Source organism: Medicago sativa, chromosome 7 (genome assembly GCF_051527215.1).
Source record: "Medicago sativa cultivar Bolivia chromosome 7, Bolivia_mono, whole genome shotgun sequence".
NCBI lineage: Eukaryota > Viridiplantae > Streptophyta > Magnoliopsida > Fabales > Fabaceae > Medicago > Medicago sativa.
Window position 1 is genome coordinate 90,030,544 of NC_140755.1, and position 20,426 is coordinate 90,050,969.

The following is a 20,426-nucleotide window of genomic DNA, read 5'->3' on the forward strand; positions in this document are numbered from 1 at the left end:
TCTGATTGAATGAGATATTGACATTTAGGGTCCTACACTTCAAATAGAATAACTTTCGACAGAAGAAATTATGGAAAATCAAATAAAAGAACTTTAGTCCAAAAAAGAAACACAAATGAAAAAGACTAAAAACTTATAATAAATCCAATTAATTAATAAAACGAAGGAGACAAAATCAAGGATAAACTAAAAAAATTCTACTACTAGTCGATAGACTGAGGGACGAATCCACTCCTAGTTAACTAGGGCCACATGCTCCCCACTGTGTTTAAAAATTTATTAGTTAGGAATTAGCAATTTTAATCATTGTTTCTTCTTAAAATAAGATCTTGCCCTCACTACATATAAATTTAGACTATAATTAAAATTTCTAATTAACTAGAGCATATGCACACTAAAATTTTAAAAGTTTATTCTTAGGAGTTTTGTGAAAAATTGAATATGTAATCATAAGAATTGTGAGTTTTTGAATGATTTTTTAGTCACATACTCCATCTGGTCTCAACTAAAAGAAAAAATTGGTTGAAAAAAAAAATATGTATTTAGTCTAAAAGTTGAATCAAATAAATCAATTTTTTCGACAAATTTTTGTTTATTTTTTAGACCGAATAACTAGCACATAGAGAGAGATAATTTTTATAGTATTGGAAATTAAAAAGCTTACAATTGTCAAATATGACGACATGTAGAAAACAATTAAAATGTGTGGATGCTAAAGTGTCTTTAATTTTGTGTTATAATTTCCAATTTAATCTTACCCCCCATTACTTGAAATTTATGAATCCTTCACCGGATAGACTCAAGTAAAACTTAACAAGGGAGTTTACTGCTTGGTTAGCTTCACATTTATGGGTCATATTATAGAGAGGGCTAAGAGCATGAAAAAAAAAAAAAAACTAAAAAGAAATCAATTGAGGAACAAATAAGCTCCTGACAAGTGACAAAATTAAGTTGAACAAAACTCCTAATAACAAACATTATCATCCATTGGCAAACCAAGAATAACTAAAGCTTCATGACATGAGCTGAAAACTTTGGCCTCCAAAAAGTGTTATCATTCATATTCCTCCAATACCATAAACAGCCCAAAAATCCCTCCATTAACATCTCGCTATTCCACTTTAACATCATTATTATCCATATTAAGAGAAATCCAGCTCTTCAAATCTCCAATAAAAAATTATCTCGAGAAATTAAAGGCACCACATTCAACCAAAGAGACATATACCAATAGGACAATTTCTCATAGCATTGTCTTCCACTATGTCTTCCAGACTTCCACTATACTACCACAATAATTGCAGTATTTTGCAATGCTACTTTAATCCGAGCACAAATCCAAGCACAAATCCAAGCATTAACCAAACGTCCATCACCTGAATACTAGTAACAATAATCCTTCAATTTGGGACACAAAGACTTGAATAACTTGATCTCACGCTAAGCTCCTCCCAATTCTCGTTGCACCTATATTTTCCCTATATCACATCACACCATAATTCATTCGTGAGCACCTAATTGAAGTTTCCATCCTAACTTTAAGGCATAAGCTTAATTCATCACATTCAATCAGAGAAGTCCAAGACCACCTAAGTACTTAGGCACTGCGACCTTGTCCCTGAGGAACATTCAGTGGGGTGTATTAAACAAAATGTTCATGGAAAATCAAAAAAAAAAAAATTTGTTGTTGTTGTTGTTGTTACGTATGCAAACCGTTAAAACCAAATCATATGAAAATAACATATATGCTTTAACATCATTCTTTTTAGGCTAATGTTAACTTGTGCCCTCAAGGCATATGTTAAGATACTCATTATAGAAATACACATATCAAAAGACGTGCATTCAACTTCTTAAAAGTTGTTATATTGTGTTTTTCAATGCAAAATTGTTTTATTTAGGTTGCTTAACATGTGCCTTAAGGGCACAAGTTAACATGACCCTTCTTTTTATTAATGGTTATACTCATTGGTCTTATATTTAGTGTCATTCAATTTTTTTTTTTTTGGTCAAGTAGCCTAGTGGCTAGAGCTCACACATATAATATGTGGAGAAGTGGGGTGTCCGGGGTTCGAACCCCGGCCCCTGCATATAATATGCAATATCCCTACCAACTGAGCTAAGCTCACGGGGATAGTGTCATTCAATGTTATTGGACACATTTTAAGAAAAATGTAAATAGACAAAAGAGGGTGCAGATCCTCTCCATTTCCACTAGAAATGGAGATCTCAATTTCCTTCTATTTTCTTTAGACACGTGGCTTTAAAATGTTTGAAGGGTTGAGATTCAATTATTATTATTTTTTAATAAGAAAACTAAAAACCGTTCAGATTCTGCAACATTTCATCATCCCTGCCTGTTGACGTGCTCATCCGCTGGCGATTCCGAAGAAGGCGATTGTCCGCCTCGGCGTCAACGTCCCTCTCCTTATTTTTCTCCTCGTTGTACGACTGCCTAGTCATGGTTGTTCATTGTTACAAGGCCAATATAGGACATGAGATTCTCAATAACGGCAAGGGAAGGGATAACAAAGTAGTGGCCATTATCTCATTACCCCATACGTTGCGGTGGCAAATCTGCTCAAAGTTTTCTTCCAAAGAAATAAATTGATAATCATCAGTTATTTAATAATAAAATCAAATCTAAGCCATTGAATCCATTCAATTTTTCTTCAATTTCTTTCCTTGCTGCAACGCTTGACAGGATGAGACGGCGTTGTGACGGAAGGACGACTGTGGTCGGCGACGAAAGGCACGACGTAGGTGGCAGTGGCATTCTGTAACTAAAGACGGTGGTTTTCTATGGGAATGTTGGAGAACCTGAACTGTTCTGTTCCTTCATAAAAAAATAAAAATAATAATAATTGAATCTCAACCCTTCAAACATTTTAAAGCCACGTGTCTAAAGAAAATAGAAGGAAATTGAGATCTCCATTTCTAGTAGAAATGGAGAGGATCTGCACCCGACAAAAGAGTATCTGGATTTGCTAATTACTGTGTTGGCGGTCGAATCCACTCCTCACTTTCAGGCATTTGTCCGTGGTTATGTATCCCAGTCATCTTGTTGATTGACATGGGACTGTATGGACTCGAAAGAGTCATTAATGCTGGTTGTCGTTGTTGCAGGGAGTTGATGGTACGTGATCCAATTTTGTGTTGACGATCGATTCATTCGCCAAACTTTAGACCCGCTTGTTAGAATTGTTTAGGTTTAGGGTGTGATCCACAAAGTGGATTTTTTTTATGTTTTTCCCATTGGGGTTGTTGACTGAGTCAGATTTTATGTCCCCCTAGTATTTATGTAATTTTTTTTCTTTTTTGAATAATATATATGAGTAATTGGCAACAGAGTAGAGTACCGACTTAGTTGGACATTATACTTTTTTATGTCATTATGCTTTGACTTATAAAAAAATTGAGATTGATGCATATAATATTAATGTGAAAACAACATTTAAATTAAAAAACAAATAACACTTATTTTGATTTTTTTTCCTTTTCTTAATATCATATACCATGTGAAATGGAGTGAGTGGTAAATAGATAAATACAATAAGAGTTTAGGCTTTTACTTCTACTCCCTCCCTAATTATATAATTAGTCTTTTTTTTTTGAAAGAATTATAATTAGTCTTTAAAATATGAAAAGTCAGAATTAAATAAACCTACACATTAATTAAATAATATTTACACACAAAATCTATCTATTGATTACACTGCTAATTGTTTTTGATATATATGTGTATGTGCGCGCTAAAACACTTACAAAAAAGATAGCGGGAGTTTTTCTTTAGATTTTACGTTTTCATAAACTAGACCATTGACCCGTGCTCCGCACGGGTCCTACCGACTAAAATATGTAGGAATAAGTTATATCATAATAATAATAATAAAAAAATGAAATATTCACATGATAAAAATGTATTACATTAATCATATCATCTTGATATTAATATAGTTTGAAAACCGTACATTTTACATTAGTTATCATACATTACGAAATACTATAAAAACGACATTTGAAGTGACATTCGTATTTTCACATTCATCATTGGTTATCATCAACCCTTTTTTTCTTTTGCATTCAACCCATCTCTTAAAGTAACTCTTGTTAATAGTCATTACAAATAAAACAAACAAAAATTGACTCCTTTGAAACTTGATCCAAGCCTTACACCAATTCCATATTAAGTTTGTGCTTGTGTGGCAAGAGTTTGTAATTCCCCTCATTAAATCCTACCATGACATTCTCTAGCTTATATGTTCCTCCTTCTTCAACCATTCCTTGAATCATTGGCACCAGGAACTTATGAACAGTGGCATGGATCCGTCCTCGCTAAACAAAAAATAACATGTCATTAACATAAACCATAGTATATGTTATCGTAGTGGCAACTTGAAAAAAGGATCATTTATTTATACAATCGATTTATATAATATACATTTTCATCAACCAATATCATGTTCATGAAGATGATATCGTCTGGATTTTCCTTATCACGGATCAGCCATATATGGGCCACACAAACAATCAACTTCAAATCCTTCTTTCCACCTGTCACAGCTGAAATGGGGGTGAAAATGTTTGCCATATTAGCAAGTGCAAGGAAGAGTTATATTTGCTTAAATTTGCTTAAAGTCGAGAATGGTTGTATTAGCACAACTAAGTGGTATTTAAATAGGTAATTGTCAATTCTCTTCGTTAGTTTCAAATGTGATTAATCATAGTCTTCTATTGGTAATAATTACTATTCAAAAGTTTTTAATTGCCATTAACTACGTTCTTGATTGCCATTAACACTACGTCATAATTACTATTCAAAATCGAATCAACCTTCATACGTGTTATTTTTTGAAATAAGTACGTCATAATTGCTTTTAATAGGAAGTAATTGGTAGAGTGGTTAGTGCATAATGCATAAAAGCAATTAAAAGTAATTCATATACAAAAATATGCGACTTTCAAGTTTTTAATTGTAATTAACGATGTTTTCAAGCCATTAACTACGTTCTTAATTGCCTTTAACAGTACAGAATAATTACTATTCAAAATCGAATCAACCTTGATACGTGTTAATTTTTGAAATAAGTACGTAGTTAATTGCTTTTAATAGGTAGTAATCAGTAGAATGATTGGTGCATAATGCATAAAAACAATTAAAAATAATTCCTATACAAAAATATGCGACTTAAAAGTTTTTAATTGCCATTAACGACGTTTTCAAGCCATTAACTACGTTCTTAATTGCCATTAACAGTACAGAATAATTAATATTCAAAATTGAATCAACCTTGATACGTGTTAATATTTGAAATAAGTAGGTCATAATTGCTTTTAATAGGTAGTAATTGGTAGAGTGATTAGTGCATACTTTAGTGGTAAAATTCGAGGGAAATTTCACCTTGAAACGCATATATTCCTATCACTCTATATTGGATAGCACATTATAGTATAAAAAATGCACGTGAAACATTGAAATGTCAGTAGAATAATGTGATAGGAATTAGTGTATGCGTGAAACAATAAAAAATGTATGCGTGAAACATTTTCAATTGCCACTTTCTAAGGGATGTTTATGTTATTTCTGATTAGCAATTAGTGTAGGGGAATGTTGACCGACTTGATTAGGCTTTAATACGTATTCAATTGCATTAACGAAGTGAGAGAACTTTTTTCAAGTTTGAATAAACGGATGTGATCAAGTGCTTGAACGGATGAGATTACTCGAGCAATTAGTACATGTTTAAGAGGGAAAAAAGCTAGGGAATTAGGGCAAAGTAAGGAGGATTAGGGCAAACATGATAGCCAAGCAAGTCTAGCTTTTATAATAAAGGATACAGAGGTAGTTGATTTGTATCATATATTATAAATTAAAGGTTTAAATGTGTCATTGGTCCCTACACTTTCATCAGATTTTGGCATTGGTCCCTGCACTTTTTTTTGTTTGGCATTGGTCCCTGCACTTTGTAAAAATATTGGTATTGGTCCCTCTGTTAACTTTCTGTTAAAAAAAAAACACAAAACTAACGGAGTGCCACGTGGCCCAATCATTTCATGCCACGTGGCACCAATACCAATATTTTTACAAAGTGCAGGGACCAATGTCAATATTTTTACAAAGTGCAGGGACCAATACCAATAGTTTTATGTTTTTTTTTTAACAGAAAGTTAACAGAGGGACCAATACCAATATTTTTACAAAGTGCAAGGACCAATTCCGAACAAAAAAAATGCAGGGACCAATGCCAAAATCTGATGAAAGTGCAGGGACTAAAGACATATTTAAGCCTAAATTAAATTAAAATGACAATAATAAATTGTTATTTTATGATCGTAAAGAGGATTCAAACTCCATCTTTTAAGATTACGATATAAAACTCTTATCAATGAGACAGCATATGAACTCATGTACTTGTATCATATACTACTTCAATCACTTTACTTCTTTTTATATTGATTCATAGTCAATTACACACTTAATCTCATTTTTAATTTATGACCTAAAATCGTGAGTGGTTAATACTTAATAGTAACTTCATATTATATTATATTGTAAATTAAAATGACACTAATAAATAGTCATTTTACATCCTAAAAAGGGTCATTTTACAATCCTAAATAGTCTTAAAGGGGATTTAAACTCCATCCTTTAAAATTACAAGATAAGACTCTTATTAGTGAGATGACATATGACCTCGTGGACTTGTATCATATACTACTTTAATTACTTTATTTTCCTATCTATATTGATACATATGTCAAATACACATTCAACTCCATTTCTAATTTATGACCCAAAATCGTGAATGGTTAATACTAACTTCATATATACATACACATATGAAAACTTAGATCATCTACGACCGGTTTTATGATGTATATAGAAAGATAATGGAGTTAGCGGGTGCGAAAACCAGCCATATCTTGAAGTTCTCCAACCTCTATAACCAATTCCCCTACTTTCTCCACCACTTCCATGAGCAAGAACACCAAGCTTGCAATTGGTAGCATTTCACCATTCTCAAATTCTTCTATCACGGACGTGGAAATCACCAAACTCAACTCTTCTCTTGTTGTTTTCAACTTATCTATAGTGTTGTCCCTTCCTTCACATTTTCTCATTTGTTTCATGCTATCTCCAACTTCTCGTAGAGTCCACACAATCCTTGACCCTATTGCCTCGCACTGTTCTAATTGAACTTTTTTGGTCTGCTTCAAAGATGCCATAAGCTTAACAAAAAAAAAAGATTAATTAGCCCATCAAATATTTTTTTTTGTCATTTTGCAACCATATCATTTTCTAGATCATGCAAACATTTTAGTAAAAAAAATGCGACCATAATGTATTTTTTATAAGCCAAACACGACATCTTTTTATTTTTGGTCGTGGTAATTTTTGTTGTTTATTTTTTTTAGTCTTCACAAATATATTGTCGTTTATATTTGATCATCATCTTTGATTTGTTTTAATCCCTATAATTTTTTTTTGTTCCCGTGGATATTAGTTATATGTGCCCATATGCAACTTTTAGACATTAAATAGTTCATATTTGAATAAATATTAACTAAAATCAAATGGTTTACAAGTTGCATGAACTAATTTCAACGTAAATAAATATAAAGATGAAAATAAAACAGTAAAGATCAAGTAAAAAGCTATTCTTTCTGTTTCCTTTTATTTTGTACAATAGGATGTAAAAACTTAAAATGACGAGATGACGATGTCTCAATCTAAGGTAGGTAACGAAAACAAAAAACAAAAAAAAATATTTGACTCATACTAATAGTAAAATTTGATGTATTTGACGTATCTAAAAAGATATTTAAATTTGGACTGCATGTAAAATAAACAGCTACCTTTTTTGAGGCTTGGAAGCAACGTTCCAATGCAAGAATGAGTGCAGCTAGTTCTCGAATAATCTCTCCAATCTTTAAGTATTTTTGCCATGGGTAGGAAAATCCAAATTTCCCATGCCATGGTTCCCATTTTGCGAAATTTGCCTGGAAAAACAAAGTATTCTTTGATTCATTAATTCTTGATAAAAATATGATAAGCATGCAACTTAAATAAATAAAAAAAAACCCAGTTAAAAATAAGTGTTATAATTCCTTTAAAAAAAATTGCAAAATTAATTACCAATGATTCATCCTTTGACTTGGAGTTTAACACTGACTTGCAAACTGTGAAGCTGGTATCTGGTTGATTTTCCTTGACTATTTTGGAGCATTCCTCCAAGCAACCTACACAATAAAAGACCATGATATATATTCTTTTGGGCATAGCTATTTAATTTTTTTGTAAGTAATATTAATATGGCGAATTAGTCATTTTAGTCCCTAAATGGTAAAGGAGTGGTCACTTTAGTCCCTGAATGCAGAGAAATTGCAAAACAGTCCGAATGTAAACTCTGTTGGTCAATTTCAGGGACTAAAGTGACTAACAGAGTCTACATTCAGGGACTAAATTGACTAACGGAGTCTGCATTTATGGACTAAATTGACTAACAGAGTCTACATTCAAGGACTATTTTGCAATTTATATGCATTAAGGGATTAAAGTGACGACTCCTTTCCTATTCCTCTTCAGGGATTAAAGTGATTAATCTCCCTATTAATAATATCGGACTCGGTATCATTATTATACACTTTCTCAACCCTCTCTATGCATGAAGGGCTTTGTCAATTTTAGTCACTATTTTATTTTATATGGACTATTATTTTAGTCCCTTTAACAACTAAAAACCTAATTTTTTTTAAATAAAAAAAGATTCAAAATAATAAATAAAATTTGTTTAGAGGCTAAACATTAAAAATCTTTATTTTATGAGCGATAAAAACATATCTAACCTTAATAATAAATAGAATTATTCAAAAAAAAAAACCTTAATAATAAATAGAAGTAAATGACCAACAGATTAATTGTTGTGCATGTCCAATATTGAAAAATGATTGCTTTTTATATAATTTAGACATAAGTCTATCGATTTTTTTTCTTCTTTGGGATGATGTAATGAATATAGTTATCATAATTGTACTATTTTTAGTGTAATACAGTCAGATAATATCGAAAAATATGGAGGGGCTGGAGCCCATGCAGCCTTGTAGGTGGCTCTGCCCCCCACGCACAAAATAAGTCCTTTTCTTTCCTTGAATGTGTACATTTGAATTCATGTTGAGGGTGAAGAATTTTTTTCCCTAATTGTAATTTGTTGAATCCCATCCACTCATTTATAGAAGAATAATATTTTAAAATTTGAGCATGGGAGTCTTTGTTTAAATATTTTGGCCAGCATAAAAAAAGTTAGGTAGTTATATTATATATCAGGTGAATTACAACACAATAAAGGAATATGAAACTAAGGAAGACCACATTTTTAACATTCTTTTGCTATAGTTGTTTATGTCTCTTTTGGTTGATCTAGGGACCACATATTTGGTCATGAGAATATTGCGTTGTTGTTCTGTTTTCATATCTCACCTAGAAAAGCATAAACTATATATAATGAGTATATATAACATTATACTATAAATTATCTATACCTTGTATTGTATTGGCAAGATTGTGGAATCTTGAGACAATGGAATCATGAAGTTCATCACTGGCCCACAAAGGAAAGACGAACAAATTCACACAAATTGCGATAATGAAACCCATTAGGATGTTCAATAAACGTTCTCTTGCTAATTCCCACACTTTCACACCTGGACGTGCCCCAGATACCACTACTAGATTGAAGGTCAGCATAAATACCACCACTCCATAATCATATCTATTCTTTATTTTTGGAACTAGTCGAAAATATGTAGCAACGGATCCTGTAATCATTCATGTATATACTCCTTATTAATAACATATCAACTTTCAAACATGTATATACTCCTTATAATAATTTATACATAAATGGAAGACAAGTCGACAACAAATTGCACATTTCTATATTGATCGGTGCAATTTTTGTGGAACAACTTTCGTACTAATTGTAATAATACAATTAATACCACAACAAAATGACTTCAAAATATTCTTGTCTTAAACAAAAATTGTATGAGATTTTAAAAACACTTACCAAAAATATAAACTGAAGTGCCAATGAAAATTGAGTTACCAACTCCTCCAATGGTTTGTGCAAAAATTGCTGCCAAGCATCCCAATCCTCCTCCTACAATGGTACCTATTCCACGATTCAAGCCTTTTCCTAGTGTAGCTCCTAACATGTTGATCAAATTGATTAATTAACACATTCATCATATATTGCCTAAGAGGCATTGCTATATATATGTTTACTACATTTCTAGCATATATGCAAAAATTTAAGAATTGATAACTGAATTATATATGCTAGCTAATGAAAGTATATACCTGCATTGAATTCAGAGATGACAACAACAGTCATGATAGCCCACATTGCATTTTCACCAACTTGATCAAAGAGAGGATTCAAAATGTAAAGAAGTGAAACCAACACAAGTGAGATTCCTACTTTGATGCTATGAATCATCTTCTTAATGTCATGGTCACTTTTAATTTGCTTATTATTTTTGTCCTTTGGGTTGGAAGTAATTGGAACAATGGATAAGTTTTTATTTTTTCCAAGATGGGTATTTGTATCCTTCTTCATTTGAGCAATATTGTTGTTGCTGTTGTTGTTATCTTCTTCATTTGCAATGGATATTACATGACTTGATTCCATTTTGTCTTTACTCCCCCTCTTTTTATTTTCCCTTTCACTTGGACTGTGACCAAGTCATTCTCTTGGGGAACCCCTATTTATACTAAGCAATGTGAGTGGAGATTGATTAGGTTTAACTTGGGAAGTATCATTAGGCATGGCAACTTAATCCCACTCAAAAATAATAGATCTTCAATTTATGTTAACCAATAAAATCAAATTATAATTATTATTATTATACAATGATAAATTTTTTTTTTTGGGAAAATAAAATATTTTATTGAAAGCGATTTAAAATAAAAAATAGACAAACAAAAACAAATGTAACTAATATATATATATATATATATATATATATATATATATATATATATATATATGTGTGTGTGTGTGTGTGTGTGTGAATAGTGTTTTTTGGGCTAGTATTAACATCATTGGAAATATATTTTTCTCCTCTCAACACTTTTAAAAATTCATGCAGTAAGTAAATACAACTCACCTGATAAAAAATTGCTATGCATTTAATTTACCGAAACGTTGGTTCAAACTCGCAATACTTCATTTTTTTACGGATAATGTGTTTGAGTTTTATTGCTAAACTTTTTAAATAATAATAATGAACAATTACAAATGCCTCTAGGAATATATTTCCAAACGAAAAAAAAAAAATACATTATTTCTAGAAGGATACTTACTATACAAGTGGGACGGGTTTGAGTGCAGTCTTTTTTTACGGTGTTGAGTGCAGTCAGAAGACCGTGACCGGAGTACAAACGAAAAAACAAACTATGTTTGTTCCAAAAGGAAACTTATGAAGTACAAGTGGAAAGAGGGGTTGAGTGCAGTCAGAAGCATGTGACTACAGTGCAGTTAACCACATTTGATTTATCCGATCAAGATCGAACGATTCATATTTTAAGATCATATTTAATACTTATAAACAACTAAAATATGATATCAAAATATAGACCGTTTAATTTTGATCGGATGGTTCATATGTGTTGAAACCATGCAGTCAGACTGCACTGAATCCACGTCCGTACAAGTGGGGGTGAGAAAAGAAATTCCCTCATCTTCACTCCATTCCTGGTAAAGTCGGCCCAAGAGTCTGTTCAAACAAGCCATTGTTGATTTAGCCTCTTAGGCTTTGTTTGGGAGTTTGGAGGGGAGGGGAGGGGAGGGTTTTGGAAAAAAGGAAGGAGCAAGTTGAAGAAATAGAAGACATTGGGAGGAGAGGGCTTTGGAGGTTAATTTTTTACTCATAATAAAAAATCCCCCTCATTTGGGGGAACTCAAAAATTGCATTGGGAGAGGGTTTTGGGGGGTTATGGAGGGTTTATATGAATTTTTCAAATTTAATCTATGTTGTTATAATATTCTTAAATTTAAAAGTATATTAATCATAAGTATTAGTTTATCATTCTCTAAAAAACTGTTCTTTCAAAAAATGTGAATTTTTTGTCCATTTTTCTATATATTTCCAACCCCACAAAGCTCTCCCCTCCCTTCCCCTCCAAACTCCCAAACAAAGACTTAGGCTTTGTTTGGGAGTTTGGAGGGGAGGGGAGGGGAGGGTTTTGGAAAAAAGGAAGGAGCAAGTGGAAGAAATAAAAGACATTGGGAGGAGAGGGCTTTGGAGGTTAATTTTATACTCATAATAAAAAATCTCCCTCATTTGGGGGAACTCAAAAATTGCATTGGGGGAGGGTTTTGGGGGGTTATGGAGGGTTTATATGAATTTTTCAAATTTAATCTATGTTGTTATAATATTCTTAAATTTAAAAGTATATTAATCATAAGTATTAGTTTATCATTCTCTAAAAAACAGTTCTTTCAAAAAATGTGAATTTTTTGTCCATTTTTCTATATATTTCCAACCCCACAAAGCCCTCCCCTCCCTTCCCCTCCAAACTCCCAAACAAAGACTTAGTCTACTTGCTTAGTCCCTAAATAGCCACTAATTTTCTGCCATTACCTCGATTTTAATATGTAACAAAAATTACACATGAGTTTCACTCTAATTTGTATGAACTTTTCACATTAAATTTTTGCCTAATTTTAGGCATCACTGTACCTTGAACTTACCTTAGTTGACCTTTTTTGTTACAAACCATAGCTGACTTTTTATTTTTGACAAAACTCTTGTTGACTTTTAGTAGTAGAAAAAATATCTACTCACATCTTATTAAAGCTGATTTTCTCCATTCAAATTAGGACAAATTCAGAAGTTGAATATTATCAACAGAATTTTGTTCAGCATGAACTTTCGAATTAGTTGAAATTCAAATAAATTATATATTGAGTCTTACATGAATTTAATACAGCTGAATTAAATTTCAGCAAATTAGATATTTGTGTCTTGATAAGAGTTTATTTGAGAAGGGTCAAGATCCTCTCCATTTATAACTTTTTCCATTTGTTGCAATTTGGAGAGAGATAGGACCCACCACTTATTTTTTGTGTCTATCTCTCTCCAAATTGCAACAACTGAAAAAAGTTATAAATGGAGAGGATCTTTACCCATTTAAGAATGCGTTGCTAATCAAATTCACAGCACCCACAAATTGAATTTCATTGCCCAGCACCAATATCAAGATATGACTATGGAGTATGAATAAGTAGCACCAATATCTTTTGTGCAATTTATACCTTGTTTTGCACAAACCAAGAGGACGTCCTTAATTAGTGAGCGACCTTAGTGGAACACGTATGTAATCACCATCATCCGTACCTTTTAAGGGATGGTCTTTCGGAAGGAACAAAATTAGTGTAACATTACTCGAGTGTTTAGATGAAATGACACGTGTGTCTTTTAGTTTAATCAAAGTTCGAATTCAGTTTTGAGCACACAATAACGTTAAAACTCTTAAGAGAGTTTGTTACCCATTTAGGTCCCACGAGACACGAGGAATTAGTCGGCAGTTGCGCGCACGAAAAATACTAAGTTTACACAAAAAAAAATTAGTGTAATCTTCATAATACATTTTAGCAATTTCATTTTAAATTCACTTATTTATTATTGATCAAAATTCATGTGAATTCTACCTTTTTAAAAATAGATCTTACACCCTCCTACAAAATATTCACTCATTTATTAGTTGTTATATTAATATTTTCACTTTTATCGGAATTTAAACTCAGATCCTCTTACAAAATATACACATAAATTACATTATCAATTTTATTTCTATTTTACTTAGATTCTCAACATTGGTGATAATCCTATTCGAAATATTGTCATACACTAAATATAAACACTTCTATTAATCATAATTCAATTATTGGTTCCTTATATTGTGTTAGTTTATCCATGATCTTAAATCCAACCTCCATTGATAACTAATTTGTCTTGTATATGTGAAAAGTGTACAAACATATAAAAAGGGACAAATTTAGTGCCACCAAAGCTGACAAAAATTGTGATGAGTAACCAAAAAAACCAAAGCTAACAAAATTTAATTGGTGTCATGGAAAAGGAAAAATAACAACTAATTAAATTCCCTATAAATAAAGTGAGCTCACGTTAAAGATGAATTGTTGAAGAGAATGACAATTCAAATTATATCTAAAATCATTTTTAATAAAGTCTTACATTCACGAACAAAACTCAAGATTATCATAGCTCCATTCCTCTCATAACTAGAGTTTAAAACCACAAAAAACTATTCCCACGAGTGAGAAGCACCTATGTAAATGATCTTTATCTATTTTTTTGTGCTGAGTTCCGTGGTAGGATACACTTATCTAATAGATTAATCAGATTGCTAAAAATGTAGGCCTAAATTTTTAGATAACCCCATTGAAAACAGTCATGTTTGCACATAGAAAGACCATGCCCCGACACATTGAATTTCTCAACTTTCTGCAACTATTTTGTTGTTTTGTGAAGTAGTGGCTATGCAAGACATTGGTTCAAAGTATTGTGTTCAAAATATTATCATATTCCAAGTTATCTTTAGGTAAGTAATGTCTATTAGGAATTTATACCTAATTAGCAAAAATATAAACATAACTATGCGAACCACTATAGGCGTGTGAACCCCAAATTTAGCACGGTCCTCCTATTCCTATACTTGTCTCTAATTGAGTGATCAAATTTCATCCAAAGTGTTTATTCAACTATAGCTCTATTTAGTACTCATTGCAACTTGTTTTATAAGGTATTTGATTAATTAATATATTTATTTGATTAAAATATAAACAATTGGTAAATTGACTTATTTTATTATTATAATATTTAACCATGTCTATGTTAGCATTGATATGCATGGCCGGACTCAAACCCGAATAAAATTGATATGCATGGCCGGACTCAAACCTGAATAAAATGACAGAGTTGTAAGGTCTCGATTGCCAACATAATATTTTGATGAATCTTTATGAGATGGACCAAATACATAATAGTGCAAAGGTTAGGTCGTTTCGCAAAAGCAACACGGTTTATAGTCTAGGTACATAGACAAATGAGCAAGAGCCACAACATTACCACTTGGATGCAGTGAGAAAATAAGGATTCTCACATTTTCGTGAACGAGTGTGGGTAAATAAGTTAGTTCATGAGAATATGATTTATTCTGCAACATGAAATATAGACACTCTTACAGAAAAATCTATGAAAATAGTGGGCATTCTAACTAAGAGGAAGTTTAATTTTATGTGCCTACAAAAATAAGTAGATGGTTGAAAAGGCGAAAGAATTAGTGAAATAAGACTTGATTGTTTTTTTTTTAAAAAAAAACTCGGTATCCGATCTAAGGACCGACTAATCCGAGGGGACCAATCCCACCGTCCATTTGCGGGAGCCGCCCCGTTCTAAATCAAATCAAAGCTCTGTATGGATTTACCCACTGAAATTGAGAGCATGCTCAAGATCCCAAGCCAACATGTAGGTTAACCCCAAATGGGTTAATAAGACTTGATTGTTATTTCACTATTATAATACTTTACGAACGTTTTTTGAAATAGTATTTGTGTCTATTAAAATTAGATTTTTTATTCTAACTATTACACTATTTTTCTACTATTGTATTTAATTTCATTGCACTGGTTTGTTTTTTTTTTCTTTCTTTGAATGGCATTGCACTGGTTTCTTAAGTGTTATGCTACTTTTATTTGCTCTGTCAAGCCAACTACAACAGAGTTAAGAGAAAAAGAAAAGAAAAGAAAAGGCTTTTGAGGGGACTAGAGCAAGACAAATAAAAAAAAAATCTCTCATCTATTATTAATGTTATCTTTTAAGAATATTATAAAAGAGAAAAATGATTTGAAAATTTATTGAAAATCCTCCAGAACCCTCTAAAGTTTCCCCCTTGATTTATTTTGAGTTACTCCATATTAAGAAAGTTTTGGTGTGAAGACAAAAACCTTCTTGCAATGTGTGAGACTACTCTCCTTTTTCCTTCTCACTTCTCATTTCTTAATCTCCAACTACTTTTCATCCCCTTCCCTCCAAAATCTCAAAGATAACCTAAGAGTCCCGAAGATGGCTTACGTTGTAGGGTACAAATATGTGTTGTGCAAATCCAAAAACTCATCAAAAAATTTAGACCAAAAGAGAAAATAAGAAAACACCACAATGAAATAAAAGGGAATCAAACAAAAAATATCCTTTAGAGGCTAAGACAACATCACACGCATTAGCTTCTCTAAAAAAATGTTGAAGACACCATTCAACAAGGGATATGAGGCATGGTTTAATTGTTTTGGTTCATCTTGTTAATTGTCAAGGAATAAGTTTCAAAAATCACATCCCTCCAGTTTAAATATTAGCCAACTTGAAATCAATAAAACAAAACTCCAACTTCATCCAAAAGAGCATTTCAATTCACTCTTTGTTGTTATGCCTTTAAGTAAAGAGGTAAATAAACTCCTTATCAATTAGGTGTAAGTGGTTAGTTACCTTGGTCGCATATTCTATTGCCCTAGAAAAGTGATTCACATTAGAAATGATAAAATTGACATACTTGTCTGACAAAGTTCGACGTAACTTAAAGCTTAGGTTTTAAATCTTCGACCCAACTAGTTTTCAGACTTTTTAGCCCGCTTCAATTGTAAAATTTGTTTTGAATTTGGATTAGCTCTGCATGAGTCATGACTCATGAGTAGCATCCATAATTGAATAAAATCCTAAAAAATATTTGAGACTTAAGATGTTGGATAATTTGGCTCTTGTAGTTGTGTATAATTTTGTATGAGAATGTGTTTGATCATTTTGTATGAGATTTTGTTGGAAGATTAATGTAGGGTAATAATATTTGTAAGAAATTTTGTGGAAGTATTTTATACTTTTTTTTTTATTTTAAAAAAAAGCTATATATAAGATGGGTCAGTCTTCCAAACCTACATAAGATTAAATTTGGCTATTGTTTTTAATGTTTATATTTAGGCAAGTTCTATGATCTCGTCTCAGAAAATATGGACTATATTATTTTTAATTTTTTTAAAGAAAAACTAAGAATGAACTATAATAATACTAACTACTAGTTTTGTGCATATTATAGTTAAATACATAGAAATTATGCAGGTTATAATCATTGATTAAGAATATCTTCAACACCTTAAACTATAATACCTGATTTACCTTTCCCTTAAATATTGCTAGAAGACACTTACTAATTTTTATGAAGGTGTATTTTAGCAACCCACACTTCAATGTGTATTTATCCATTTTATGGTTATAATTTACTAAAAAACATCTTCATAATTTATTTATTTTGAAATAACCTTCATAAAATTAGTTGGTGTCTTTTAACAAATGTCTATAAGAGTCGTTAGAAGACATCCACTAATTTTTATGAAAGAATCTTGGCTTAAATATGACATTGGTCCCTGCACTTTCATCAGTTTTTGGTTTTGGTCCCTGCACTTTTTTTGTTTGGTTTTGCTCTTTACACTTTGTAAAAAAATTGTTATTAGTCCCTCTGTTAAGCTGCTGTTAAAAAAAAAAGGAAAACTAACTGAGTGCCACGTGGCCCACTAAAATCATGCCACGTGGCACACTAAAATACAAAAATTAAAAATAAAAAAAATCAAATAAAACAATTGGTTTTTATTTAGTTTTACTCTTATTTAATTAATTAATAATTAGACAGCTCAAGTTGAGGGAACGGTAAAGAAGTGGTTTTGCAGTAACGCAGAAACCAGATCAAGTTGTTGTACATATGTGATTTTGCAGAAACGCAACTCAGTGATCGATTTTGCAGAATTGAAGCGACGTGAAACGCAGTTCAAATTGAACCGAAGCGACAACGGAAAAGTAAACAAATGGAGGATCTCGAACAGAAACGCGGAATTGAAATAGCCTAACAAGGACAACACAAACTCGAATAGAAACGCCAAATCTAATTCAAGATACAGGTCGGAAAAGCTATTGAAAATCAAACAGAATCAATCTGGGTTTTTGGGTCGAATCCTAAATTCCATTTATTCCCCCTTTCTAAAAGTTCAATCGGCAATTCCTTTTCACTTCTTCGTGTCTTTTTTTTTTTACTTTATTTTAAATTTCTAATTAAATATAAATAAGAATAAAACTAAATAAAAACCAATTGTTTTATTTGATTTTTTTATTTTTAATTTTTGTATTTTAGTGTGCCACGTGACATGATTTTAGTGGGCCACGTGGCACTCCGTTAGTTTTCCTTTTTTTTTTTTTAACAGCAGCTTAACAGAGGGACTAATAGCAATTTTTTTACAAAGTGTAAGGACCAAAACCAAACAAAAAAAAGTGCAAGGACCAAAACCAAAAACTGATGAAAATGCAGGGACCAATGTCATATTTAAGCCAAGAATCTTTTAGCAACCCACATCTAGGGATGGGAATAGGCTAGGCCGAGCTAGGCTTTGCAAGGCCTAAGCCTGGCCTGCCATATTTTTTTAAAGCCTAAGTCTGGCATGCGGCCTGTCATAGGCCAACTTTTTAGGCCTGAGCCTGACCTTTTAAAAGCCTGATACGGCCTACTAGCCTGTTTAAAAGCTTATATCTTATGAACATCTTTAAATAAGCAATGTGATTCAAGTTTAAATAGACTAGTGAACTGATAGTTCAATTATATTAAACTCTCTTTTGATAATCGACACGAGGTTTTAGGGAATTCGACTATATATTGTATCATATTTCTATTATAGTTTATAATAGTACATTTATATATGCAAAAAATTAATGTATACTAACAAAGCTTAAATTATTGAAAAAGTTTACAAATTTATATTTTAATTCAAAGTGCAAAATATAATATAATAATAAATAATATTATTCATATCCCTTAAATAGGCCGGCCTAATAAGCTTAAGAGGCTTTTTGAGAGGCATGTGGCCTGGCCTTTTTAAGCTAAATAGGCTTAAAAAAAAGCCTAGGCCTTCTCTATTTAAGAAAAAAGCCTGGCTTGGCCTGACCTGTCATAGGGTAGGTCGTAGGCCCCTGTAAACCAGTCTGATCTATTCCCATCCCTACCCACATCTCAACGTATCATTATCCACTTTTAGTTATAACTTGTTAACAAATTCATAAAAATTTATTTAATCATTCTTTTAAAAGTTAACTTTTTTGGGTCTAAAAAGTTTATCAATTATGTTTGTAATAAAAAATATAAAAACGTCATTTCGTACACGGTTTCTTGTGTAGTACAATGTACACTGCTGACGTTCATACGTTGAATTATAATTTTTTATGAAGAAAAAAGCATGCACTATAATTTGTCATTTGTGTGCTTATTTAATGTGTACGACATTTGTACCATCCTAACGGGTCGACAAACAATTAGAAGATATATGTTTGCACGCGTTTGCTACTTGGTTTTGTTGGCCACTGATGCAACTTTTTGAACCATAATAGTAATAAACAAAGGAAACAAAAAATAAAACAGCATAGAAAGATGAATTCTCACGTTGGCACCGTGCAATTATCAACAACCTGCTTTTAGCTTTTAGAACTTGAAACTCACCGTGTGTTTGGTGTTTCTTTCTCACCACGTTTCCAATCAAATTTTCGATACATGTTTGGAGGAGGCTGATGCAGATGCTGAGGGCAGCAAGATGAAAGAGTTTGATTTATGAAGCATGGACACTTGACAGTCTGTGAAGCCCGGATACGAGATACGATACGGATACGATACTGCACCGATACGTCGATACGGAAAAATTTCAAAAATCAAGATACGATACGGCTGAGATACATTAATAAAAAAAAATTATATAATTAAATATACAATATAATTATAACAATTTTTTTAATATGCAAATATATTCACAAACAAAATAAATCAGTCATAGGCTTGTAGCACATCAACATAAATATAAATAATATTGATGATTAGTCAATTACATACACAATATATCACAAAAAGAGCACCATCAGTGTTATACTATATCCAAAAGGAACATTGTTAGTGCTATATTATATCGATAAAAAAAAAAAAGCACTATATCCATAAAAGAACACATTAGTACTCAAGAGCTAAGTTATTTTAGTTAACATTAATTGGAAAATACCAGGGCATGTATCAGTGAAGTATAATAGTCAGATACTCTCCTGATACCTATCGGGAAGTATCGGATAATTATTTTTTAAAAAAAATAAAATTTAATCTTCGGATACTCTCCTGATACGTATCGGGAAGTATCAGGCAGGTATCGGTGCAGGATACGCAGGAGATGCGATACGTCATCTATTTTGAAGTATCGGGACTTCACAACTTGACACTATATGTTGACATTGATAAAATTTTGAGAAAATGACATAATTCAATGTAATCACAACAG

The 20,426-nt window shown here is 31.8% G+C and overlaps 1 protein-coding gene across 1 annotated transcript; it reads right to left on the reverse strand.

Moving 5' to 3' along the window:
- Positions 1–6,523: 6,523 nt before the first annotated feature.
- On the reverse strand, positions 6,524–10,742 carry LOC146910050 (aluminum-activated malate transporter 2-like). Its single transcript, XM_085725101.1, has 6 exons — positions 10,361–10,742; positions 10,068–10,208; positions 9,541–9,816; positions 8,138–8,241; positions 7,858–8,001; positions 6,524–7,230 (listed from the first exon to the last, which is right to left on the reverse strand). The coding sequence occupies exons 1-6, from the start codon at positions 10,689–10,691 to the stop codon at positions 6,898–6,900; spliced, it is 1,329 nt and encodes a 442-aa protein (XP_085581227.1). The 5' UTR covers positions 10,692–10,742; the 3' UTR covers positions 6,524–6,897.
- Between the last annotated feature and the right edge of the window lie 9,684 nt (positions 10,743–20,426).